Source organism: Phodopus roborovskii, unplaced genomic scaffold (assembly GCF_943737965.1).
Source record: "Phodopus roborovskii unplaced genomic scaffold, PHOROB, whole genome shotgun sequence".
NCBI classification, from domain to species: domain Eukaryota; kingdom Metazoa; phylum Chordata; class Mammalia; order Rodentia; family Cricetidae; genus Phodopus; species Phodopus roborovskii.
Window position 1 is genome coordinate 21596326 of NW_026125059.1, and position 27375 is coordinate 21623700.

The 27375-nt window shown below is 45.0% G+C and overlaps 2 protein-coding genes across 12 annotated transcripts in view; both read right to left on the minus strand.

Moving 5' to 3' along the window:
* Positions 1-573: 573 nt before the first annotated feature.
* Positions 574-18845, minus strand: Aar2 (AAR2 splicing factor). Its single transcript, XM_051188007.1, has 4 exons — positions 18779-18845; positions 15195-15992; positions 12170-12399; positions 574-1789 (listed from the first exon to the last, which is right to left on the minus strand). The coding sequence occupies exons 2-4, from the start codon at positions 15949-15951 to the stop codon at positions 1622-1624; spliced, it is 1155 nt and encodes a 384-aa protein (XP_051043964.1). The 5' UTR covers positions 15952-15992; positions 18779-18845; the 3' UTR covers positions 574-1621.
* A 4443-nt stretch (positions 18846-23288) lies between these two features.
* Epb41l1 (erythrocyte membrane protein band 4.1 like 1) overlaps positions 23289-27375 on the minus strand; it is a 120949-nt gene continuing 116862 nt past the window's right edge. For all 11 annotated transcript variants that reach the window (XM_051188049.1, XM_051188068.1, XM_051188024.1 and 8 more), the window contains one exon: positions 23289-26581. In XM_051188049.1, the coding sequence (XP_051044006.1) occupies positions 26573-26581 (9 nt within the window). In that variant the 3' untranslated portion in view covers positions 23289-26572. The remainder of the gene's footprint in view (positions 26582-27375) is intronic.

Below are 27375 nucleotides of genomic sequence, written 5' to 3' on the forward strand. Positions count from 1 at the left end.
ACATGTTATTTCCATGTTTGTTAATGTGTGGTGTATGTGTTAGGAACAATTGTGTACAAGTGTGTGGAGGTCAGAGATTGACGCTGGATGCCGTCTTCTATCACTTCCCACTTTATTTTTGAGACGGGGTCTCTCACTGAACCTGGAGCTTGCCCACAGCAGTGGGATTACAGCTGTGCACTTCTGCTCCTAGCTTTTTACCGTTCTGGGGAATCTGAAGGTCCTCAAGCTTGTCCAGCAAGCACTTACCCACTGGGCCGTTTCCCTAGCCCCAGGCACAAGGTTCATCCACGTTACGGCATGCATCGGAGTTTCATTTCTTGGGATGTGCACACACTCCCCAGGTAGTTCTGATGAGTTCCCACAGGGTGAAGTTCAGGTTAACAGAGAGTGACAGGGTGTGTCTGTCTCACTGGAAACAGAGGCCAAGCTGTCTGCCTGCCTTCTCCAGAGACTGTGGGGCTGAGCTGGGTCTCCTGGACTCGCACTGCAGGTAGATGAGTTGTCTATGGCCAGCAGCCTGGCTGCTTTGGAAACAGGGCAGATTAGCTGTTAGAGACTCACACAGGGGGATTAGTCCCAACTCAAAGACTTTAATGTACATTCTGCTCTTGGAAAACATCTCCAAGGAAACAAGAGGAACCGAAAGTCTTAGCAGCAGGACTCCCATTCAGAGACCTGCTGGGAGTTAAGAGGACAGCACTGGGATCTCAGAGCACAGCAAGCCACCTGAGGTCAGAGTGGAGGGCCTGGGAGCCCTCCTTGAGGCAGAACTCTGCCCACACAGCACAATGGGTGTGCCCTAACCCAGAAATGTGACAGCATTGATGACAGCCCCACAGCCACAGCGGGGCTGGGAAGTTAAGCTACCCAGCTATCACCATGGCATGGAAGCAAGATCCTTTCCTTTTGTTTGAATTTCCATGTCATCAGAAAAAGTCATGGTGGCCTCAGTGAAAAATGGGGACACAGGCTTCCATGTCCCACTTGAAAGTGTGAGGCCTCAGAATGGAAGCCCCAAGACCAGGCCAATTCTGGGAAATCAACCCCTAGGGCTTCTAGGCAGAAGCCTTGGGAGAGGAAGCTGAAGCTGACTACTTGTCGCCCTCCCCCAGGCTGGGCTCCTGAGAGCTCAGTGGCCCATTTTCCAGTAGACCTCCTTCCACTTAACAAAGAGCAGGCAGAAAGTCTGTACAAACCACACTCAACTTCAAACCTACATTTAACTTAACAATTTACCGACTAACCCCTTAGACCTGGGACGGAGCAAGTTTCCTCTTCCTTCTTTTAACCAGCTATGGACTAAGCATAGTCTTTTAGACTTAAGGCTTTTTCTCATTGTCAGAAGCAATTAGATGTTTCGGGGTGGATTTCACCTGGACCTTCTACAAGGGCTCTTTTCTGAAATTAAGTGCCAGGGCCAGGTTAAAAGGAACCACAATGCTCTGCTTTTTCAGCAAAGGAATGTATTCACGGGTGAAGAGGGATCCTGGCTCCATCTTTACAGGACCTGCCTGGACTGCTATGCTGGAAGGGTCCCAGGAAGATGGATGAGCAGAGACACTGGGGAACTGGGGAGTAGCCATGTGGGAAGAGGCCTCCCTGGCTTGAGGATCTGCAGCTAGCCAGTCTCGATGCCCTCAGGGAGCTCCACCACCACTGGGGCACAATCCTCCGGCTCCGAAGCAAAATCCCACCGGAACTTCTTAGTCAGGTGGGCTTGGAACTTTTCCGCTTTCTTCCTCAGGGTGGCATCCACAGCAATACTGCAGGCAGAAGAAAAGAAAACCTACAGAGAACAGAGGGTAAGTTACTCCTGAGAACAGGGGGCCAAGAAAGCTGTGGAAATTTCCTCCTAGTGTTCAGCTCTTTGGGGCAGTAGATCAGCTGCTGCTGGCATAGTCCCAGGACACCTGCTGTGCACCCTCCCCCCCCCCAAATCCAAGAAGGAAGACATTGGGACGGGACTGGAATGGAAAATTACCATGCTGTGTACAGATGCCAAGAAAGCAAGGCCACCAAAGTTACTACTACTGCGCCACCAGTTGGAGGTGGAGCTGTGTTAGGATAACACAGAAGAAAAGATACTTATACCAGGTGGTATAAAGAAGTTTGGGGAGACACATAAGCCCCTGAATCCCATAAAGTCCCAGGCCCTCAGCCAACAAGGCTGAATTGCTGCTCTAATCTTCTAAGTGGACCATAGAACACCAGTTTGAGGCTTCTATTCCTCTTAAAAGCTGTCTTTAATGTTCATTTTAAAAAACATTACCACTGTTTAAATTGTGGTAAAATAGATAGCTACCATTTAAACTATTTTTAAGTCATTAGCCAGTGGCAATAAGTGCATTCCCATCCTGCAACCATCACTAACACTCATCTTTAGAAACTTATCTTCTCCAACAGAAACTCTACCCATGAAAGACCAATTCCCTATCATTCCCTTCCCCTGGCCTTTAGCAACAGTCTTCTGTGTTCTGTCTCTATGAATCTGAGTAGGCTAGGAAACTCATGGAAGAGGAAGCATATAGTATCTGTCCTTTTGTGGCTGGCTTATTTCACTTAGCAAGTCTACAAGGTTCATCCATGTTGTAGAATCCATCATAATTTCCTTTCTTTTCAAAACTAAACAATAGCCGGGTAGTAGTAGCACACATATAGAGGCAGGTGGATCTCTGTGAGTTCGAGTCCAGCCTGGTCTACAAAGTGAGTTCCAGGGCAGCCAGGTCCACTCAGAGAAACACTGTCTTGAAAACCAAAACTAAACAGTAGAACGAGACATAGTGGTGCACACCAGTAATTCCAGCATGCAGAAAGCTAAGGTGGAAGAAATTCAAGCTCAAGGCCACCCTGGGCTACATAGTAAGGCCCTGTCCCCTGTACCTTCTCAACCCCAATTCACACACTTTCAGGTAGGCATGAGTGTGCGCACTCTGTCTCTATTTCATATCTATTTGTTTGGTTTCGAGACAGGGTTCCTCTGTTTAACAGCCCTGGCTGTCCCAGAACTCACTTTGTAGACCAGGCTGACCTTGAACTCAGAGATCCCACTGCCCCTGTCTCCCAAGTGCTGGGATTAAATGTACATGCCACCATGCCCAGCTCATATCTTTACATATACATATATTATACTCATGCATACACACATACACTAAAAAAAAAAAAGGGTTTAAAAATTTTTATCTATGTGTATGCTCATGCCTCTGTGTCTGAGTATGTTCACACTCATGTAGGTGCCTGCAGAGGCAGAAGGTAGTGTTGGATACCCTGGAGCTAGAGTTGTTGGTGGCCATGAGATGCCTCATATGGATGCTGGGAGCTGAACTCAGATCCTCTGCAGTTAATCCCTAATCTGCCTCTTCAGCCTCTCAAATTCTGTTTGCCATTCACCTGCCAATGGCCATTTGGGCTGTCTGTATTTTAGTTACTGGAAATAAATCTGCCATGAATATAGCTGTACAAATACTTGAGTCCCTGCTTTCTGATCTTTGGGTACAGACCCAGAAGGAACTGCTAGCCAGACCTGCTTTACTGGACACTGTTTCCACAGCAGGTGGACCACAGTACTCACTGCCAACAACACACAGGATCTAGTTTCTCTGCAGCATGCTCAACACTGCTTTTCTTTACTGACTTAGTTACCTTTGAATAATCTATTCTGATAGGTTTAGGTACTATCTCACTGCAATTTTGATTCACATTTTTCTAATGATGTTAAACACATTTTCATGAGGTTATTAGCTATTTGTATATTTTCTTTGGCCAAATGTCTACCCAAGTCCTTTCTTTGCCTGTTTTTAAGTTAGGATGTTCAATTGTTGAGTTATAGTAGTTCTCAATATAGTCGAGATATTGAGCCATTATTTTGATTTCCCCTTGAACTGTTTCAGCCTCCCAAGTGCTGGGATTAAAGGCATGTGCCACCACCACCTAGCAGCCCACTACTTCTTTTGCAAAAATTTCAGACGATCAAACTGTACTCCTACTATGCTCTGACAAAGACATACCAAAATGTGGTTTTGTTATTCACTTTTTAATTATTGGATTTTTTTTTTTTTTTTGGAGATAAGGTATTACTATGTAACCCTGACTTGCCCAACTTTGAGCTCAGAGATCTGCCTGTCCCTACCTCCCAAGTGCTAGAATTAAAGGTGTGTGTGTGTGTGTGTGTGTGTGTGTGTGTGTGTGTGTGTGAGACCACACCCAGCTCAGAATGTGTGCTTTATGGACATGGGTAGAAAGCTATTCAATTACCTAAAAGGGACTACAAAGTTTTTTTTTGTCTGCTACCTGTTAGCCTACAGGCCTACCCCAACACATGGCCACAGGGCACAAACAACTCTGATTCAGTCAGCTCTGGTTGTCGCTGGCCTGTATATCACTATGGAGGACACTGAGTTCCAGGCAGCTTGCTGACAAAGGCAACAGTTATACTCTGCAGCTGATTTCAAGTGGCACAGTCCGTTAGCAGAAAGGTGAGGTTCATTCTCAGTGGTCTGTGTTCAAAGCATTCCCCTTGAGCCGCAGGAACTGCAACAGAGGCAGTGACTAGAGATGGGCAGGTGGCAAGTGTTACAGAATTTGGCTTAACCAAGGAAATGACTGAATAGAATACAGGTGTGAGGGAACAGAGCAGGATCCCCTGGAGGGCGTATGGTCTGGGTAGAGGTTCCTCTGTGCTCCCCTAGCCCAGGGCACATCATTGGTCACCTCAATCTCACTGAAATTGACAGACTTTACTGCCGATCTCATCCAAGAGTGAAGCAATCCAAAACAGTGACTCTCATACCTGCATTCTGCACTTATGGTATTCTAACACAGAACTTATTTAATGCCCAGAAGAATGAAGACAACTGCAGGCTCAAAGAAAATTTATTTTTGGATCTTTTGCACAGTCCCTGGCACCAAATAAATGTTTGTTATGTGTTGGTGCTGGAGAAAAGGCTTATCCTAGACATGAGCTTCCCTCATGTCGTTCTCATGTTGTCTTATATCACTGTGGTCCATGCCTTAAAGAGTAGGGAACACATCCTAATTACAACACAGCACACCATTCACAGAGTGTGAACTCACCTGGCACAGAGTTAGAGCCCACAGGATGCTCACCAATCAGTAAGTACAGCACATAGATTTGTGTTGCACTTGGCAATAGCCGGAAGTGAGAGGCTGGAACAAGCTGCGCTCAGAGTCATCACCCACCTTCCCCACCTACCTTCCGAATATTCTTGAGAGTAGAATCAACTAGAAGTGGGTACAAGCAAAGCCTTTGCTTTTTTTTTTTTTTTTTTTTTAAGCTTGTAATTTGAAAAGTGTTTTGTCCTTTAACTTGTCATTTAAATCTTTACTACAAGCCCAGCAGGTTAGAGGGCAGGAAATTACTAATCCCATTTGTACAGATGAAGACGCTGGGCTACTATACTGCGCTCAGCATGTTCCGGCCAAGCAGGGATGGTCAATCTTATCATTTCTCCACTACAACCTTCTCCTGCCTTGACAGAGTAAATACATACTTAATACTGAACTTCTGGTCCCGTCCTGTGGGGTGCTTCTGTAACTGTCCCCAGGTCTCCAGAACCTGGGCCACAGACCACATAACTTTCATTTTTAAAAGACAACTTTCCTGAGGTATACAATTAAATGCTCTCACTGCACTGTTCGACTCACTTGAATAAATACCCATAACCATGCAGCCAGAGAATGATTATACATGGGTACAGGGTTTTCTTCTGGAATCTAGTTCTCAGCCAGGAAACCTCTATGGATTTGCTGAGGTATCACCACATTTACGTGTCACAACAGGTTGGTCACCCTTAGAAAGGCTTTGGTGTTGTCCTTGGACTGTCAAACCATCTTCTTCCAGCCCTGTCCTTGCCCCTACCACCCATTTTTTGATATATATATAATTTTACAAACTTAATTAATTTGGTTTTTCTCAGTACAGTTTAGAAAGGCCTTGAATTTACTAAGTGGCCCTGTCTCAATTCTGCCTCAGCCTTGCTCTTAAGTGCTGGGACTGCAAGTATGTATATCACACTCTGCTTGCTATTTCAAAAACAATTCAGAAAAGATGTCTAAAACGTATTTAGTCAGGACTATAGGCTTAGTGACACAGCGCTTGCCTAGCATATGTGAGGGTTCAATTTTCAGTGACCCTCCTCCTGTAGGGAGGTGCATTTATTCAGGAAATAATTTATGCTGGTTCTTTTATCTTCACATTAATTCTGTTTTCTCTAAAAAACTTAGTAATCATCTAGCTACTTTATTCCCTAAGATAAAATCAAGTAAAGATTTCTAACACCATGGAAAAATTAATTATCTTAATTTTGGTTGATTAATCTTTTTTTTTTTTTTCTTTAAGACAGGGTTTCTGTGTAGCATTGTAGACCCTGGAATTAAAGGCGTGCACCAGCATACCTGGCCTCGTGTCTTCTTTCACTTTTTTTTCTAAAAGTTTCATTTATTTGATTTGCATGTGCACATAGCAAGCATGTGGAGGTCAGAAGACAACTTGCAGAAGTCAGTTTTCTCTTTACATGTGGGGTCCTGAGATCAAACTCAAATCAACAGGCTTGGTGGCAAACACCTTAACCTGATGAGCTTGGACTCATGTCATCCAAGGTAAGTTCAGATAACCTGGAGCTATAATGACATATAGGAACTATGTATATAGGCCTACAATGGGCTTTAAATGTAAATCTCAGCCCAGTCATTCCTTGTTCTGTGAGTATGGACAAAAACACAAGGCCTGTAACCATCTACATGGTGGGACTGTACACCCAGCTTCTTGCATCCTGTTGAGGGCTAAATGAGACAGTGCATACAAAAGCCACAATCAATGGCAGGAGGAGGCACATAAATGTACCTATTAGAAATGTTTATGATATGAAGTGGCAAAGATGGTTCATTGGTTAAGATTACTAGCTGCTCTCCCAGAGGATCTCGGTTTGAGTCCCAGAACCCACGTGGTAGCTCACAACAGTCTGCAACCCAGTTCCAGAGAATCTGACATCCTCTTCTGGTCTCCATGTCTCCATGGGCAATAGACATGCAAGTGGTACAGAAACATACATGCAGACAAAATACCCATACACATACATTTTAAAAGAAGTTTATGATAGAAACATTATAGACATTATTATAAAAACATCATAGATCAGTTGGTAGAGTGATCTAACCCCTCACAAGTACAAAGTCCTAGACTCCATCCTAGCACCATATTAATGGAGCATGGTGGCACTTGCCTCTAAACCTAGCACTTGGGAGGTTGAGGCAGAAGAATTAGAAGCTAAAGATCACACTCCACATAGTGAGTTTGAGGCTAGCATGAGATATGTTAAGACCCCACTATCTCAAAAATAAGAAAACAAACGAAAACCCTATAGATATAACTGTTAGAGATGACACCCAGAATAGTAATAAGGCATGAAGCTTGCTCGGAATGCATCTACAGCTATAAAAAAGCAACAAGATCTCCAAACACCATGGGCTATGTGACTACATGTCTAAATACTATGCAATCAGCAGTTAGAATCCTTAGCTTGTGCATAACTCTTTCCAACACACTACTAATTCCAGATTATCTTTTCATTGACTTTAAACAAATTATGGTCAACTAAGTTACTTTAAATGAAAGGGGAAAAAAACTTTTTGTAAAACAAATCATTTTTATTCTAGCTAAATCCAAGGGATTTGTAAAAGACATTGGCATTTATTCAAGTGTCTCACTTGGGAAATTTGGAGGAAAAAAAAATCAATGGTTGAGGTCATATAGGACTGTTTTATGCAAGCTATTATGGCTGTCTTTAATGCCTTTAAGTGCTCTCTCTCTCTCTCTCTCCCTCTCTCTCACACACACCCCAACCCTCTCCACGGACAGTAGATATTTCTGCTTCTAAGCAAGGAAGCCAGCTCCACTTGACTAGCTGGGGAGAGCAGGCAGCAAGCTGAGGAAGCTTTTAAGGTCTGATTCATTCAGTCACAAACACCCCAAGTGAATGCCTCTGCGTGGGGGTAGGATTTTCACTTCCAGGACATTAAAAAAAAAAAAAAAAAGTTTTATAATATTCTAGTCCACACTGTGCTTTTGAAATATCAATTATCAGCTGGGCAGTGGTGGTGCACCCCTTTAATCCTCACACTTGGGAGGCAGAGGCAGGCGGATCTCTGAGTTCAAGGCCAGCCTGGTCTACAGAGTGAGTTCCAGGACAGGCTTCAAAGCTACACAGAAAAACCCTGTCTGGAAAAACAAAAAATTACAAAAAAACAAAATATCAATGTTCCTCACACAAAGCTATTCCAGAAACCCTACTGCCCCTCAAGTATTAACCCTCAGAGCCAGAATCCACCATTTCTTCTTCGATGTGTCAAATGCCCTTTGTTAGACTGTATTGTTCATGCATATATTTACACTGCCAAAACAATCATCAATGATTTACATGTAAAGATCAAGCCGTAACACAGGTCAAATGTTAGGTGCTGAAAGTAACCAATGAGGGAAAAAAAATGCAGGCTGATGGCTATGTGGGGAATGCTGCATTAACATCTAGAAGCATAACCCTTGCAGTATGCTAGTGGCAAGTACAGAGCAGGCTAAGATACTAGAAGAGGGCAGAGATAAGGGATGGCCTCACAGAGAGGGAGTATGGCGAGGACATGACAGGCTGTGGAGAATTAGCTTCAGTTCAAAAACCATGAAACAAGGGTGTAAAGTTTCCATTACATGAGGTTCTAGATAGAGAGCATTCTGAAAAACATGCTTACAGTTAATGCTGCTTTGAACACTGAGAGGAAACTGAACTCAAATGATGTGCTTTTAGGACTAAAACAAAGGAAGTCTTGGCACAGTGTTCATGTGTATAGTTCCAGTTGTTTGAGCTGTCAGAATCACTTGTGTCCAGGAGTTCAAAGCTGGCCTCAGAAACAAAGCAAGATCCCATCTCAAAAGAAAGAAAAAGCTTACAACAACATGGCCTGTCTGGGAACTTGCTGTGAGCAGACCACTAGACCACTGACACTACTTTGATAGGAGGAAACAGCAGCTAGAACAGGCTAAGAGCCAAGGAACACTGAGCCTCAGGGCCAAAGTTGGTTCATTTAAATTTCCTAGGCAATAGGATCAGAGCAACAGTGGCAGCAGTGTGGAAGCAGATGGTTTAACAAGGTAAGCCTGGAGGCTGACAAACTCGGATGCAGTCCAGGAGAGACCAAAAAGCTCAGGGTAGGACAAGGTGCAAGAGCAGGTACACCTTCTCTAACACCACTATTCACTGTTTGGATTCTTAGTTAATTCATCTCTTTACTTCCAGCTGTCAGGGCCTCTGACACTCTTCAGCTATATTCTCACTTCTAGAACAAAATTTTGTATACAGCAGGTGCTCAGTCAGTACCTCTGCAATCCTTAAGGACAGGAACCCTAGGTAATTATTTATTTATTTTTTTTCCTTTTTTGAGACAGGGTTTCTCTGTGTAGCTTTGTAGATCAGGATGCTGGCCTTGAACTCAAAGAGATCCACCTGCCTCTGCCTCCCGAATGCTGCAATTAAATGCATGTGCCACCATCACCCGCCTCCCAGCTAAGTCTTTATTCCTCAACAACTTCAGTGGAATGATATATGTAAAGGATGCACAAAACCATTTACTAGTTTTTTAAAGGTGTAAGTATGTCCTGAACATACTTTTCAAATAATGGCATCAGCTGGTATAGCTCAGGCAGTGGAGTGTGAGACCCTGGGTTTTATGCTCAGTACCACTTAAACTGGGTGTGTTTGGCACACAACTATAATCCCAGGACTTGGGAAGTGGGTAACAGAGGATCTGAAGTTCAAGGTCATACTTGGCTACAATGGGAGTTTGAAGCCAGCTGGAGCTAGAAAGCTTGTCTAAAAACAAAAACCCCAAACCAACCACATGACATCAAATGTCTTGTCCAGAGAAAATTTCAAAGCATCAGCATTGCAAAACCCACATGGACATCAAGCAATCCAGCTGGGCTCTTGGTATCTTGAGATCCCTGTAGCAACACAAGCCAAAAACACCATGGCCTTCCTGAGCTTGTATGAGAGCATCCACTCACATCATGAGGGTAAGTACATCATCTCCTAGACTGCACTGTTCCCCACGGCTGCAGCCACCAATGGAGACCTGTTAGCAGTTGATGACTCCTCACAGTGAGGAGGGTCCCCATGGAGGAGGAACAGAGACTTGGCTTCTCTGTTCTATAAAAAACAGAAAAAGGCAGTTTAATTTTTCTGAGGGAGAATATGCTAGGCTCAGCCATCACTTGATAACATGCTAGGCTCAGCCATCACCACAGTCCACACAAGTCCTCCAAATGCCAGAATTCCAGGCAACTGCTCACTGTCTAATTTCAGACTCTTCCAATAGCATGACAGTTTTGGAAAAGTGATCTCTTCTCTGCAACAGGACTTCTGGGGGGTTGGGTGGGTGGAGATCTATGCTGCATTCAGTACCTTGGGACAAAAGTACAAGTGCCAAACCAAGTTCCAAGCTTCTATGCAAATCCTGATTTCCACTTTCTAGTGTGAAATTAAGTCGATAATGTAACCTTTCTAGTTTGTTTTATTTCAAAAATAAATGATTTGGTCTGTCCAACAGGGTTCTGGGAAGCCCACATGTGAAGTTTCATTTCAACTGCCAACCTCATAAGACAGATTGAGAATCAGCTAGGAGAAGCGTCTCTGAGTATGCCTGTAGGGACTTGGGTAACTAGATTGAGGCATACAGATCCACCATCAGTCCCTAGGCTAGGATCCTGGAATATATAAAGAGAAGCTAGTGAGTTAAACACAGGCTTCACCGCTCTCTGCTTCTGAATTGTGCAGCTCCTGCTGCTGTCACTCCCACCACTATGAAATACTATTCTCCTGCAAGTTGCTTTTGTTGGGTTATTTTATAACAGCAACAGAAAAAGTAACTTAGACATCATACGGTGTCTGCTATCCAACAGGCATTAACCAATATTACTTTCTCCTGTGAGGGGGGCGGATGAGAGGTGAGGAACATCTTGCATGGACCAGGCCTTACGGGGCATCCCACACAGGGAGAAGAAAGACAGTGGTGGCACAGAAGCTATGGGCATGGACAACCAGCTGCTTCTGCCTCTGCTACACTTGAGAAAGTTACAAAATGTGAGTGACAGAGGCTGCCCAAGTACATGAAGGACACTAATCTGTTTGCCAGGGGAAGGAAATAGCACAGGATGAAGATTCTAAGTTGTTTGAAGCTCCTTCCCTAATTACCACTCATAATGAAAATTTAATTGCCAAGTTAAAAGCAAATTTCACTTTTTCTGTCAGAGAATCTCTGTAGAAACTGGCACATTTTGTTTGAACAGGAAATCAAAGTTACTTTAATGCTCAAATGAGATCTAAGGAGCTGCAGATGTTTCTTTGGGAATAACAAGCTTCAAAACCATCTCACTAGGTTGCAGCAACTTACAGCTTCAGCGAGACCTAGAGCTGTCTGCACTGGTACTCTGGGTTAGCTGTGGTTTATCTACCCTCCCCCCAACCCTGCCCCCCCCATTCATGCCTTGGAAGCTCCCTGTGTTTGGTGATGCTGAGAGGTGGGGCCTGGTGAGAGGTTCTTAGCTCACCTGGGACAGTGCTCTTGGGAAGGATTCATGTACCAATAGTGGGGTTCTTCAGAGAGGTTTTCACCAGGATGGCCAACAGGTCTTCAGCTCTAAGCCTCTAAAACCATGAGCTAAATAAACCTCTGCTGGGGCTGCAGAACTCACATGACTCCCACAACTGAGCTCTGACCTACACAAGCTCTGACCTCCCATGGCACACACTAAATTTAAGAAATAAAAAATAAATTAATAAATAAACCCCCTTATTTCAAAGTAGACTGCCTCAGGTACTGCCGTATAGCAATAAAAAACTGGTAACACAGTTAGGTAGCCCAAAGCGATGGAAAGAATTCAAATTCTAAGTACCCAGTGCTAGGTCACAGAGAGGATTTCTGGCAGAGGTGCTTACCACGCAGAAGAAGATGGAGAACCAGGAAACACCTCAAGGCTAGGAAGTACACTCAATTATTAGGGTCATGGAAAGAGAGAAAGAAAGAAAAAGGTGACCCTCCTGAGGGAGCTCTCACATGGGTGCCTTCCTGCTGACCCCCACGTGTGTCAGCCCAGTCTGCTCACCTGTAAGGTACTGGTGAGGAAGTTGTCCTGGGAGACAATGTCCACAAAGAAGTCGGCAGGGATCTCACCAAGCTGGTGGTAGAGGATGGAGATGAGGCTGATGTACAGGGTATGGTGCTTTACCATGGCTGCTTCTGACCGACACAGGAGGTTCAGGAGCCGCTTCCAGTGCTCAAATGCCTCGTACACGTTGCCCAGCAAGACGCACACAAAGGCAAACTGGAGTTCACCTAAGAGGTACAGAGAAGAGCTAAGATCCTCACAGCAAGGCATAGCAGCTGACATTTCCCTACATGATTTATAATGCCATCATTTACACTAGACCTTAGCAACAGGGACCTTAGTACCGTTGTCACTCCAACAGAACTTAAGATGCGATTCTGCATCCAACAAGCATTCAGAAAATATTTGCTACACTGCTAAAACTTCAAACCATGGGATACCAAACTGTGGCTAGGTGTTTATTTAAAACAAAAGGGTCACAAGAGAAGCAGTAGTACCATTACATGCCTGGCATTTTAGGAGGTAGACCCTAAATATACCCATCAGAATTACTAATAGATCAAAAGCAAAGCTGCCCAAAGCTAGAGGTGGCTCAGGTGTTAAGAGTATTTACTGCTCTTTCAGAGGACCCAAGTTCAGTTCCTAGCACCCACTACAAGCATCTTACAACTACCTGTGACTCCAGCTGCAGGGGATCTGATATCTTCATCTGGTCTGTGGATGCACCTGCACTCATACACATACCCACATATACATAACACACACACACAGACATACATAATTATTACCAGTCAGCTTTGTTTTGTTTATTTAATCACAGGGCTGATTTCATCTCTGAGCAGACTAATGGCTAAGAGCATGAGCTTTGGAGCCAAACTGCCTGCATTCAAATCCTAGCTCTACTACTTAGAAATGGTGTGACCTAAGGCAAATTTCATAATCTACTTATGCCTCCATTTTCTTATTTGAGAGTTATAATGAAGAGTAAATTACTTACTACAATGCCTGTTAAACACTTAGGATAATAAGGGACATTAAAAACATTATATGGGACATAAAGTAGTACTCAAAATGCCAGTTCCTATTCAAATTTCCAATTGATTCCTGTCTCCAACAAAGACCTGGCAATCCGGAAGCCACTGTACTTGTGTGCAAACATCAAGGGGTCTGCCTGCCAGATAAACTATACCTGAGCTAGTGCAGTGATGTGATCTGTAATCTCAGCACTTAGGAGGTGGGGTGGTTGAGGGAAGCCACTGCCACTGCAAGTTCCAGGCTATGCAGGGTTACAAAGCAAGACCTTGGTTCTAAATAAATGAACACTCTCACATTGACTCACCAGACACATTCTCCCTGCCTTCAAAGGTAGCCATAAATTTAAGCTATGTATATATGGACCATAAAAAGGATGAGACAGCCAGGCGTGATGGCACATGCCTTTAATTGCAGCACTTGGGAGGCAGAGGCAAGATGATCTCTGTGAGTTCAAGGCCAGCCTGGCTTAAGGAGTGAGTTCCAGGACAGTTAGGGCTGTTACACAGAGAAATTTATATTAATTACACTAATTACATTTATATTATTATGTCATGCATTAAGATGTATCCATTAAAATGTCTGTTGTATACTCAGTTCAGCGAAGGATATAAAAAGGTCTATAAGCAATCTTCTTACCAATCTCCACCGTCAGGAAATTATGTAAATGCCCTAGACAATTTATAAGAAGGTAAGGATAGGAGTTAAAGGTGTAACAGGGCTGGGAAGATGCTCAGTCAGTAAAGTATTTGTCCTGCAAGCCCACGGACCAGGGTCAGGTCTCAGAATCCAAATTAAAAACTTGGAGTGGTGGTGTAAGTGCTCACAATCCCAGCCTTGGGTAGGCAGACAGGCAGATGCCTGGGGTCCACTGGTCACCTAGCCTAGTCACCTGGTGAGTTCTTGGTCAATAAGAGAACCTGTCTCAAAAGAGAAAGGTTAGTAAGGGCTTAAGGAATAATTCCCGAGGGGCTGACCTTTGGCTCCATATGTGGCACATGCATGAACACATGCAAACAGCAGGACAAACGTTTGCTGCCATTTGTATTCAAGAAATAGAAACAAGATGCCACTTTTCAACCACTGAATTGAAAAGGCCTTCACCAAGAAACCATGCAGAGTGCTATCAAAAGTGATGAACAACTTCCTACCACCAGGTGAGGAGGCAAAATCTGGCAACAGTCCAACCCTAAGCTCAGCACAACCACACTCAAGAGTGCTTATTAGGCTTATTTATAACAGAAGAAGAGAAGCATCTTAAGGAATGACCGCTGAGAACTGGCTGTCGCTCTGAACACTGAACAGGTGAGCGGTGATGTGGAAATACTTCAGCACATCACAAAACACTACTCTTTAATCTTGTTCCTATAAGTCACATGTACTCCTAGAATATACCTCAAGTTCAAGACTGAAATATAATAGCCGGGCAGTAGTGGCACACACCTTTAATCCCAGCGCTCAAGAGGCAGAGGCAGGCGGATCTCTGTGAGTTTGAGAACAGCCTGGTCTACATAATGAAAGGACAAGTGAAATATATAGAAATACACAGGAAAAAAGAGAAAAGGAAAAAAATGTAATAAACTATGAAAATGGTTATTTCTAGGTGTAGGACTTGGAGTAAATTTTATTTTTGTTTTTATTCTGTGATAAATACATATTATTTTAAATTAAGAGAGCAAGCAGCACTTGGGCAGTGGTGGCGCATGCCTTTAATCCCAGCACTTGGGAGGCAGAGGCAGGTGGATCTCTGTGAGTCTGAAGCCAGCCCAGTCTACAGAGCGAGTTCCAGGATAGGCTCCAAAGCAATACAGAGAAACCCTGTCTCAAAAAAAAAAAAAAAAAAAACCACAAAACAAAAATCTCTAGGCTAAGGTAAAGACACATATGTATGCATAATGACTAATGAGTCTACCTTCTAGCCTCCTTTAAGAACTCTATGCTAAAATATGGCCACCAGCATCCTTCCCCCCAAAGCCTAGTTCCTTCTTACCAAGTACATCCTGGGGGTTGCAAGGGAACTGCTTGCTGAGCACAGTCTCGAGGGCATAGCTCAAGTCCATGCTGTGCCTGGTGATCTCTGCTGGTGTGGCACCTGCTGGGAACATCTGAGTGGGCAACTCCGAGAAGCGTATCTCTGTCCCAGCCCTGGGCTTCATCTCAGGCAGCCGGGCCAAGCCCTCCTGGTAGCTTTTGCACTCAGTACCACAGAGGGGTAGATTCTGTCCCACCCTGTCCTTGGTGTGCCTCATGGAAAGCACAGGCAGCACGTCTGAGAAGGCACAGATCTGCCGGCTCTCGGGCTGCAGCTTCTCCATGGTGGCCTCACTGATGAAGTTGGTGAGTGAGATCCATTTCTTGAGTGTAGCATATGGGTAAGGTCCCAGAAACTGGTCTAGCTCAGGGAGATTGGCTCTCATAGCTTCTACTTCAGCCTCTGGAGCTGGAAACAAGTCTACCTCTTCCTGAACAGCATTCCAGCGCAGGACTGTCAGCCCCCGCTGCTTCAGGCTAAGGAAGAAGCCCATCCGAGGGCCCACCTCCCTGGGATTGGCCTTGTCCACAGAGCTGTAGTGGAGGAAGTGGATGCCAGGAGGGATCATCTTCACACCCCGGAACTTGGGCCCCACCTCCCAGGAGTTGTAGTCGATGCCAAACTCTGTCCCCTTGGGCATGTTCAAAATGATCACAGTGGCTCCTTCAAAGAAGAGTTGCTTGGCTAACTCAGGGTCCATCTGCATGGACGCCATGGCACCAGCGGGTAACCAAAAGTAGTACTCTTTCTTGCCTTCTAGAATAGCAGAGAGAAAAGAAAATCAGTTGACCAGAATATGGGAACAGTTTACTTCATTTCTTGTACATTCTCTAGATGTCACATATTGAATTCCATCCTGACAGAATTAACTCCCTTAATCCTCATGAAAACCCGGCATCTGCCTAAGATGTGTCCAACTCTGCATCTCTCTAGGAAAATTGGATTTTGATTTAAGAAGCAAGTCTTCATTTTACCACCTACAGAGAGGTGCTGCTACGCTCAAGGTCACACAGTGCTGGAATGAAACCCTGACTGCTGGCACTGCAGGCCTGCATCCACTGCACACTCTTAGAATCTGCACTCAAGTCTTTCTCAGAGCAGAGGGGAAGGGTGGAAAAACACACAGGGCCCATTTTAAACAAGAACCATGCTAAAATCATTGTAAGCTACAATTCCACCTAAAACATGCTACCAGAGAGTACCATAAGATCTGTCAAGGATGACCAACCTGTTAATTAATTTCCCATGAACATCTAAAATTAACAAAAGGTTTGAGGAGTGGAGAGCTTTTCAAACTCATCAAAAATCTAGTTGAAATGAGAGAAAATAAAGGATTAGTCCCCTTGTTTAAAAACAACCTAGTTTCCAGGACAGGCTCCAAAGCTATGCAGAGAAACCCTGTCTCGAAAAACAAACAAACAAAATAAAAACAACCTAACAGGGTACAGTAGTACACATCTCTATTCCCAACCCTTGGGGAATGGAGGCAGAAGAATTAGGAGTTCAAGGTCATCCTTGATTGCTAGAGACTGTCTCAAAAATAATAAATAAAAACAGCTAGAGGGAACATGGTTCGCCAAGAGCTTGTCTAACATGCACAAGGGAAACTTAAAAACACACACAGACACACACAGACACACACACACACACAGACACACACAGACACACACACACACACACACACACACACACACACACACACACAAATCTATGGGAGATAGAGGCGGGAGGGTCAGAAGTTTAACACTGTTCTTAGCCACATAGTGAATTTGAAGCCAGCCTGGATAAGACACTGTCTTACAAACAAGCACAAAACAGAAACACCTACAGTCCAGGGAACAAACAACTTCCCAAAGAGCTGCAATTCATCCAGAAGAGATATGGCAGGCCGACAGTAAGTATTTGAGGGGGAGCTTAGACTCTTTATTTTGCCCACATTTAAATTCCCTATAAAGACACTTTGATTAAAAACAAAGTGAGGGGCAGAGTGCTGGCAAATGGCTCGATGAGTAAAGGCACTTGCCTTATAAACCTGACAACCTCACTTTGATGGCCACAACCCACATAAAAGTGGAAGGAGAAAAGAGAACCCACAGTGTCTGTCCTGCACACACTGGCCACAGCATGTGACCCCTCATCATGCACTCACATACACACAATATTAAAAACAACTCTGTAGCAGACACTGCCTCTGAGGTGTAAGAATGATTTCAATATGAACCAATTTCAGCCAATCAACTACTTCAACTTTTACTACTAAATTACTTACTAACTCAACTGGCAAACACTCAGACTACCTGCATTATGCAGGGTCTTTACTGGACCCCAACAGAAGCATCCGCAGAGTAAGACTCCAGACTACCAGGTATTTTCATTTTACAGAGGTACACAACATGACCTCAAAATTCACAAACAGAAAAATCAAGTGCTTAATTCTGTTTACTCTTTTCTTTAAAACAAGACAGTATGAAACCATCCTTTTTACAAAAGAATGTTAGAAGTACACTTTGTCTTTACCTCAAAAACACAAGAAATGACTCTCAATCAGTACTTTTTTCAAACTGCAAGACACAACTTGAGTTAAGAAGTCAGCTTTAGACATACAGCTAATCTGAAATAATGAAAAAAGTCATCCAGAGGCCAGAAGATCATGTTGAATTCCCTGAAGCTGGAGCTGGAGATGGTTGTGAGCACCATGACAGTGGTAGGAACCAAACCCAGGTCCTCTGGAAGAGCAGCCAGGTCTCTCAACCACCAAGTCATCTCTCCAGCACCAAAAATATAATTTTTGTTTGTTTTTCCAGACAGGGTTTCTCTGTATTGCTTTGGAGCATGTCCTGGAACTCCATCTGTAAAGCAGGCTGGCCTCGAACCCACAGAGACCCGCCTGCCTCTGCCTCCTGAGTGCTGGAATTAAAGGCGTGAACCACCAACACCCGGCCACAAACAGAATTTTTTAAGCTATCAGAATGCCACAAGTAATAAGGATGGGTATGGTACCTTGAAGACTTGTGTTTATATGTACATGTGGTCACAGAAAGTCTTTGAGACTGTCGTTCACAGTCAACAACATCTGAAACAAACATATAGGATGCATTCTTCACCATCCTGCACACACAGACACCTCCTCACACTATCCACCACCTCCCTAGCCCAGAGAGGACAGGTTTCCTCAATGCACGCTCTCTCTGGCTTCTCATGTGGCTTTAGGCAACATAAATCTCTTACAATGCCCCGAAAACTCTGAAAGAAATGCCCTTGGCAACCCTTCAGGGGTTTAATACCACCCCAACTCCCAAGGACTGGTCCGGCCACACTGGCTTCTTTCCTGACTTTAGTAAAGTCTCCCTGACTGGTCAAGAGTTCTATGATTATACTCTGGGTGTGTCGAAGTCGGTCCAACTTTGTGTGCTTGAGTGAGGGCTGTCATAACCACAAGACTTGAGTCCTACATCCCTAGTACACTCGCGATGCTTAAAAGTTTTATTTAATAAAATACAGAACGCATTTAAATAAAGACAGAAGGATGGTGAGTGATTTACCAGAAGCCACGCAGAGACGATGGTAGAACCAGGTCGAATGAGGATAAGGTCTCTGGTCCCCAAGCTCTACAGTAAGGGAGGAAAAAAAAGTTACTTCGTGGGCCCCAGAATGCCTGATCACGGAGTCCTGGTGACGGGCTCTCTCTGAGGCCTCCTGAGACACCAGCCCACAAACCCACAAACTCGGCCGGCTCGGAGTCAGAGGCCTAATTAAGTGCACTCCGCGATTCTAAGCCAAGTCAGGTGACCCGGTCGTACACAACGAAATCAGAGGACAAAAAAAAGTAACAAAAGCTGACACTCACCACATAGCCTCACGCTCCGCTCCGCGGAAACGGGAAGTTCGGCGGCTTTGGCACGGGATAGGTGTTCCGAAAAAAGTGGTCCGGCGGAGCCCCAGGCCACAGAAGAAATGGCCCGTGCTTGCAGGTTCCTCCCGATAGAGCACTGCATTTTCCTATTGTTTCATTTTACCGCCTGGATTGTGGGTAACAATTTTATTTAAACCATTCACTTTATATCCCCTTCCAGAAACATACTCCCCAGCCACAGTCCTTTGGTCTCAAGCGGACATGGGCACCAAAGCATGGTCCAGGAGTTGACACTCGGTAGCCACAGTTAAGCTAGTTCAGTCATGGTTAGCCCTCCTTAGTCACATCACTATTCCAGTCACAGTGTCAAAGGTGCCCTGTTACCACCCAGTCCCAGCTTCTAGACACCCCCATCCCTGCATAGAGTTTCAGAAACCAAGGCACTTGCCTGAAGGGAGAATGGTTCCTTCCACAGCCACCAAAGCAGGCTGTCTGGCAAAGATCACCCAGAATACCTAACAGTGTCTTGCAAGCTTCACAGAGCACCACAGACATGCTATAAATGTGCACTGAGTAAGGAAACCTGCCTGTCCTTTTCTTCACTGTTTCTTTAGAACCTAGCCCACAGCTAGCTATCTTAGAAATATTGTGTGTTAGTTGCAAATAACAATAATGCGATATAGTAAATGACTATTTGTGGGTCTGGCCTTGTGCTAGGTCCCAGAGCCACTAGTGACCTAGCATGTCTTGCAAAGAAATGTCTTTTGTGGTGGTGAGGGCTAGCTAAACAGCACCAAAATGTATAGTGTAGGCCACTAGACCAATATTTCTAATCTTTACACTAACCATAGCCGATGTGTAACACTCCCCTAATCTTGTACTGCTGGTTTTACCTACATGATTTTCTACCCTGTTGTAGTCTTGACTATCTTTGCAAACAGGATTTTTGAAGACCTCCAATCTCTTCTTCAGGTGAGTTTACCCAAACAGTTGAAATCTAAGATGGCTGACAGAGCAAAAGACAAATAACCTCCAACTTCATTATCATCTATCTGCCTTTTAAGTGGCATATTCTGGAACTATGACAGTTGTCAACTAAAGGGAACCATAAAAGCAGTGCCCAAACCCCTGGAAAGCCCCTGCCATTCCTTGGGAAAGTTATGAGTACCCTAGCCCCTTTACTAGCCTCTTTTCTTTGGCATGCTATCTGCATCTCCCTAACCCTAGTCGGTCAAGTTGATTTGAGTTTGTCTCCAATTTCTGTCCCTAACCAAGAATAAGTCTCCCTTGCTGCTGGTGCTACAATTCTAAGAGAAAAATGACCCAGGGTGGAGAAGAAAATTTGATAATTAGTATTCTCAATCTACAAAAAAGAAAGCCAAGGTTCAAAGAGGGACTACAGACCCAGAGAGTACAGGACTGGGGTGTAAAACACGATCTAGCTGGAGCTCTGGTCCCTGTGCTGCTGTTCCTTGTCTGTCATACTTCCCCAGTGACAGCTCAATCCATCATTCTATCCCACTCACAATTTCACAGTTCATCTCTTAGGAGGCTGAATCATCTCAGACCAGACGAGATGGGCCAATCATGGTTAATCTGATTGGGTTGCCACAAGGTTGGCCAGAGGTGATGTTCAACTATCAGGCACATCAATCTCAACCCACCCTGTCAGTTCCATTTTTATGTGAAGCAGCTCAGCCCCCCCCACCTGTTTTCCACGACCATCTTCGGAGCTCTGTGGTCTGGTCTCTGGGTTTCCTGTTCCAGGTGGCTTCACTGTCTTTTTAGAGACTCAGGGCATTTAACACTGGACACACAAAAGTTATAGGATATGACAATAGTGTTCTGGGAATCCAACTTTGTGAACCATGTTCATCTAAACCACAATTTCTCAACTTTGGCACGATTGGTATGTGGGGCCAGGTAATTCTTGGTTACAGACAGCTGTTCTGTGCATTGGAATAAGTTTAACAGCAAACCCAGGCTTCAATCCATGGAACACTGGGCAACCATGACACAAAGAATGTCTCTAGAATTGCTCCATCACCCTCTTCAACCAAGGCTGAGAAATACATTGATTTAGATGAACTACCCCAGTTATTCCCTGGAAGCAGAGAGACTAGTTTTAGAGGTCCAGGAGGCATGGAATCCTAATGTTTGTAAACTAAGTTCTATTGCAGTATCCTAAGTCATCACCATTAAAAGAAACCTACAAGGAAAGTTCTAGAACACATTCACAGAGCTCCTTGAAGGTGTTGCCTTTCACAATACATAGACCTCTGAAGAAGAGTGGGTTCTTGTCATTGTGGCCTTTGTATCAGTTAATGAACTGGCTTTACAGAGAAAAGCAGTAATACTTAGTATCTGAAACAACAGGAAAATGTTCAGAGTGAAAGTTTTCAAAAGTATTTTGGATGGTAAATATGTGTAATTTTGACTCTGAAAAATAAATATATGTGAAAAAAAAAAAGACTTGTTTTAGCCAGGCAATTGGGGCACACGCCTTTAGTCCCAGCTCTCGGGAGGCAGAGGCAGGTGGATCTCTGAGTTTAAGGACAGCCTGGTCTACAGAGTGAGTTCCAGGACAGCCACAGCTACACAAAGAAACCCTGTCTTGAAAAACAAAAGACCTGTTTTGTGAGATTTGGAGTGATATAGAAGGGTGACCTGGGTGGTTTTCTTGACAGGATAAAATGGAAAATGCAGAAGGGATAAATTTAGATTTTACATAATTATGATTTTAATTTTAACCTTTACTCACTCCTTTCTTTGTTGTAGGCTGTGTGCATGCCAGGCAAGTACTATACTCCCCCAACTCACCCAGCATACTTTCTATATACAACCCCAGCCCTTTCCATTTATTTCTGTGTATAGTCTTTTCTTTGGCAAATAGTGCTATTTACCTTTGGAATTAGTTTTTAAATTATTAATTTGTGTTGTTTTGGAGACAGGATTTTTCTCTGTAATTTGACTGTCCTGGAACTCACTCTGTAGACCAGGCTGGCCTTAAACTTACAGAAATCCACCTGCCTCTGACTCCTGAGTGCTGGGATCAAAGGCTTTTGACACCACTACTCCGCTAAATTATTAATTTTTGTGGTACTGTCGTGTTGAACCTAGGGCCTAGTGCATGCTAGGCAAACTCTATCCTTCGCTCTATTTTTATCTTTATTTTTTAACATTTTATGGAGTGTGTGTGTGTGTGTGTGTGTATCTGTCTGTCTGTCTAGAAAAGCATGTGAGTCATGTGAGATCAGAGGACAACTTTCAGGACTCAGATCTCTCCTTCCACCACGAAGGGCCTGGGGATTGAACTCGGGTTGTCAGGCTTGGTGGCAAGTGCTTTGGCTAAATCTTTGCCCACTGAGTCATCTTGACAGTCCCCTAACTTCCTTCTTTCAAAGTGAGTTAAAGAAAAGTGTCACTAATGAGGATGTGGAGCACATGTGACAGGATTGCTGGGCACATTTTTTTTTTTTAAACAAGGCTCCTCTACAGGGGGTTTGCTTTTCTTCCAGATGGATTATGCTACACTTCCCCACTCCAAGTCCTGGGGCCCACATACTTCTGTTCCCTCTGCCCAAAAAGTTCTTATTCAAGATTTTTGCCTTACTGGATCTTCCTCTTTATTGAAAAAATGACGTCCTTAGGGAGGTCCTTAACTGGCTGACCACTGTTTTTCCCTTTTGGTGCCGGGGATCACACACAGAGCCCTGCACATGCTAAGTACACACTCTAGCCTTTGGCCTTGTTAGAGTGACCCCCCCCTCTTAGTAACCTCCACTGTTTTCTCTGTTTCCTTCCTAGCGCTGACCTCTCTAACCAGGCTTCCTTGACTCACTGTTTCCTCCACTGGCCTGAGAGCCCTTGACCAGCAAGGACTTTGCCCTGCGTGCCACTGAACCCGCAGAGCCTAAGCCAAAGCCTGGGACACAGTGGGAACTCTGACCTTTGTTAAAGTTGTTCTACGTTAGAGCCTGGCTTGGTGCATGCCTTCAATCTCAGCACTAGGAAGGTAGAGGCAGGAGAATGTTTTTGAGTTTCAGGCTAGAGTTATATGGTGAGAGCTTGTCTCAAACACAAAAGAAAAGTGTTCTACACTGGGCTATCTCCACTCCAGTGCGAAATCAACTTGTACCATCAGCCAAGGTCAGGGGAGAGAAAGGAGGGAGAAAAGGAAGGCTGAGGGAGTCCATGGGTCAGCATCAAACACATTTATTTCACTTTTATTGAGTATACAAGAACAGAGAGCACACGCATACAGCACGGAGCACTGAGGTGGGGGACCGAGGGGAACGAGAGAGGGGAGTGAGCAAAAAGGAACAGGACAGCATTGCAGTTGGTTGGTAAGGTGCTTTTGAAAAAAAATATATATTTAGAGTGATGTTGCTCATGCAATCTCAGGCCAGTCTTGATATGTGCTTGCAGGATTCAAAAACTGAAACAGGTCCTGGCCCTCCCTGTACCCGCACATGGGAAAGACCCACAGAAAGCAAAAGTTGGGAAATGAAGGTGCATGAGACACAGAGTGGAAAAAAAGGCTCAGGCTGCAACTAGATTGCCCTGCTCATTTAGTTCAGAGGGATGGAGTAGCCCAATGTCACATGGTGAGTTAGGAGCTGCATCTTGATTGATGGTCACCCAGAACTCTGACTGCTCTCTGAGGCTTTTCCCACCCTGTTACCTGGCCCCCTGGATAGAGAGGTGCCACAGAGAAGATGAGACACATACACACAAACTTTAAAAGAAAAATAGGTTGCAGACAGACAAGACAATGAAAATCCTTATTCTCTATGGAATGGAGGATGGGGAGGAAACAGTGCCCTAGATTTTAGCTTTGCAAGTCCCCTCCTCCCTGGGCTGACTGCTTCTCTGGGGGTAGAGGGGAAGGTCAGAACATCCATAGAGTATCACCCAAATTCTAACATCTCACAAGCTAAGTTGGGCCATTTCATCCTTGCCCTGTAGCCCACATTTAGGGCAGGTGCAACCCTCCCAACAAAGATCCTCCCTCTGAGGTATGTATGTCCAGGATGTACAGGCCAGGGAGTTCCTGCAGAAGCAGGTGAGGCCTGAGCCCAATTGCAAGGGGATAGAGCCATTCCTGCTCTTGGCTCAGAAGCAGCAGGAGCTTGCATGTTGTAAAGGGCAGGCAGGAGGTTCTGTGACTTCTCCATCAATGGACAAAGATCCTGGAGCAGAGAAAATGTCCTGGAGTGGGCCTACTAGCCTGCACCAGGGGTATATGGCGGACTCTGCAATCTAAGAGCCAGGCTCTACTTCTCAGCTGCCACAGAGAAAAGCTACTCTAGCTTCTTGCCCCGTGTCAGGTCAGCACCTGTAAATAGGTAAGGTGGACATCATAGGAGCAACTAATAAGCAAGCCCAGGGGGCACATCTAGCCTGGGCCCTCTGATACATTTCCAGGTAATGTCTTATCAGACGGAGGGAGTGGATAAGTTCTGAAATGAGCCAGCTATGGTTAGGGGCAGGCTTGTCCAGTGGCCTCCCAGGCCCCCCCCCATTTCCTTTTATGCTTCTCCTTCCACCTTGAAAACAGAGCATGGCACAAACAGGCAACCCATAAACATTTACTGAATAAATATACGAACTGCCTTTGTGGGGCTAGCAAGTAAAATGGGACTTCTGTGGGACATTTCCTCTTAGAAAGGGACATCTCTTGTGGCATACAAGCCAGAAGAAGCTTGCATATGCCAGAGTGCAATGCCAAGTTGGTGGCAGGGTTTTCTCCAAGGGCTCCTGTCATCTCAAGGCCATTTCTGAGCTTGGATACTGACCGACAGCAGTCGTGCAAGCCAGGGTTTAATGCAGATGGAGCCAGTGGGCAACACTTCCTCATACCTGCTATTGTTCTGGGATGGGTGAGGCCTTTGGGAACGCAGTATGGGCCTATCATGGCCTTCCCTGTGTTCATGGTCTCTTTATCATGGCCACTTTAGCTCAGGAAGAAGAGCATTGTTCACAAGATGGAAGCAGCAGAGGGGAAGACGGGCTGGGCATTTCAGAAAACCAGGTTAGAGCCATTGCGTTCTGCCTCGGCCAGGGTACCACCTCCCTTAAGATCAGGGACTCACTGTGACAAGGCGGTGACGAGCAGGGCAAGACATGGCGGAATACAAACCAAAACAAAGACCCTGGTAATCGTAAAACAGAAAGAGAGGACTGAAAACCACAGCAAGGCCCCTGGAGGTAGGACTAGCCTATGGCCTCAGCAGCAGGGTCCTGAGCACAGACCAGGCCCTGATAGCTACTGCTCGGGGAGAAGGCATCTTGGCCTGGCATGTTCGGGACTACATCTGTGTTGCTTCCTTCTGGCCAAACCCTTACCTCTCCACTAAGTGCCCCCCAGGCTCCCCACCAATCACCCAGTTACAAACACCACACACAGTTTCACTACACTGAATCTGTCAGCCCTACTGGGAGCCGGCCACACCCAGAGTCCAGCGTCCTCGGCTGGGCCAGTTTGGCAAGATCTAGGAACCTTGGGATACATCACAGTCAGGTAATTATAACTTGAAAATGTCAGCTGCATACTTACCAGCACAGTTTATTTTAATATTTGTTTCCTGTTACATGTAATATACATAACTTAAAATCACCTTCGTCATGAGAAACCGGAAACATACAACGTCTACTTCCCTTCCCATGGCTTCCTTTTGCTCTTGTAGTCTCTTTTTCTTCCAACGAGAGTCATCTGCAGTGGCCCTCAGCAGGACCAGGCCACAGAAGAGGAGGGTGGGGGAGAGAGGCAGGAGGGAGCTGAGACAGAAAATGGAGACAAGATGAGTAGAAGTCAAGGGGGAAGCAGGGAGGCAGAGGAACAGAGAGGGGGTTTTGCAGCCCAGTGTCAAGACCCAGAGAATAACAATCGGGCGTTCCTCCCCTCCTCCAAGTGGGAGGCTTCCATTCCTTCTTTCTTGGAAAATAGTTGACTGTGTGTGTCTTGCTGCTGTGACTTCTCTTGCTTGGCTACGTGATCTTATTTTTTTCTTCCTTTGCATTAGAGGGAGCAACAGAGAGGCTGGAGAACAAACGGGGTGCTCGTCCATCCTGGAGTGTGTACAGCCAGGGGTCAGGGGACATCTACAATCATTGTGGTCTGCTTTTGTAGTTTGGCAGGAGAAAAGGGTGGGGGAGCAAGAGATTATGATTGTTACACATTTTCCTGAAAAAAAAAAAAAAATCCCACCAATTCAATTCGTCAGCAAAGGAAATGAAGGTTGTTGCCATCAGCTGACTGCTCCGCCAGCCCCAGCAGCAGTGCAAGGACGCGGTGTTTCCTGTATATATATCTATATCTATATATATCTATATATATATGCTTTCCTTTCCCAGTCTCTCATCAGTGACAGTACGTCGCAGCTGGGATGTTGGTGTTGTCGGAGAATCCAGAATGAAGGCCCCTTCTTAATGGTTCTCTGGCTTGGGTTGGACCAGACACGCCAGCATCTCTTCACGGAGGTCAGGATTCCTGGGTGCCAGAGGCAGGGGCATCGGGTAGTGGGTACAAAGGAAGGAAGATAAGGGAAACTGGTTACTTTAGCCACTCACCTTGAAACACAGGGCAAGCAGTTCTTCTAGCTACCCTTTACCCTGCATCGTGGCCCAGAGAGAAAGGGTGACTTATTAAGGTCACACAGCTTACTTGTGCCGGCTAAGGAATGGCAAATCCACCTAACGCCAGACTCCATATGTGTTTGGCTGCTTGATCCTGAGGAGACAGTGCCTTGTACTTTGCTCTGAAAGTCTTTTCAGTGGTCCTTTAATGTGGACATGCCCCAGTCACACCATTTTACTTTTCTCCTTTGCTCTTCTTAGCTCTGTGGCTGTTTGACCCTGGCTACAGGTCTTCGCTCCCCGCGGACCTACTGTGGCCTGGAGACTAAACACCCGACAGCAGTGCTTAAAGAAAAAAACCAGGGTCTGATTCCAACCAAGGGCTACCTACAGAACTGGAGTTTGAGAGTGCTAACTCTGCAGCCACTCTTCCCAGAGTTCAAATACCACCCTCTGGCCTGTCTGCTCTGTAACTGTGGGTGAGTGTCTCAACCTCTTTAAACCTCCATCAATTTCTCTATAAAATGGGACCTGCCTTCCACAGGTGGGAGGCACCACAGAGGGGGTCTAGCATAAAAGAATGCTGAATAAGTAGATGCCTTGTTGCTCTACTCGCTTTATCATAGCCCTTGCCTCCATCTCGCCAACAGCAAGGGCTACCATTTACCTACCTTTACTATTGACAACTACTCAAAACCATTTGTACAT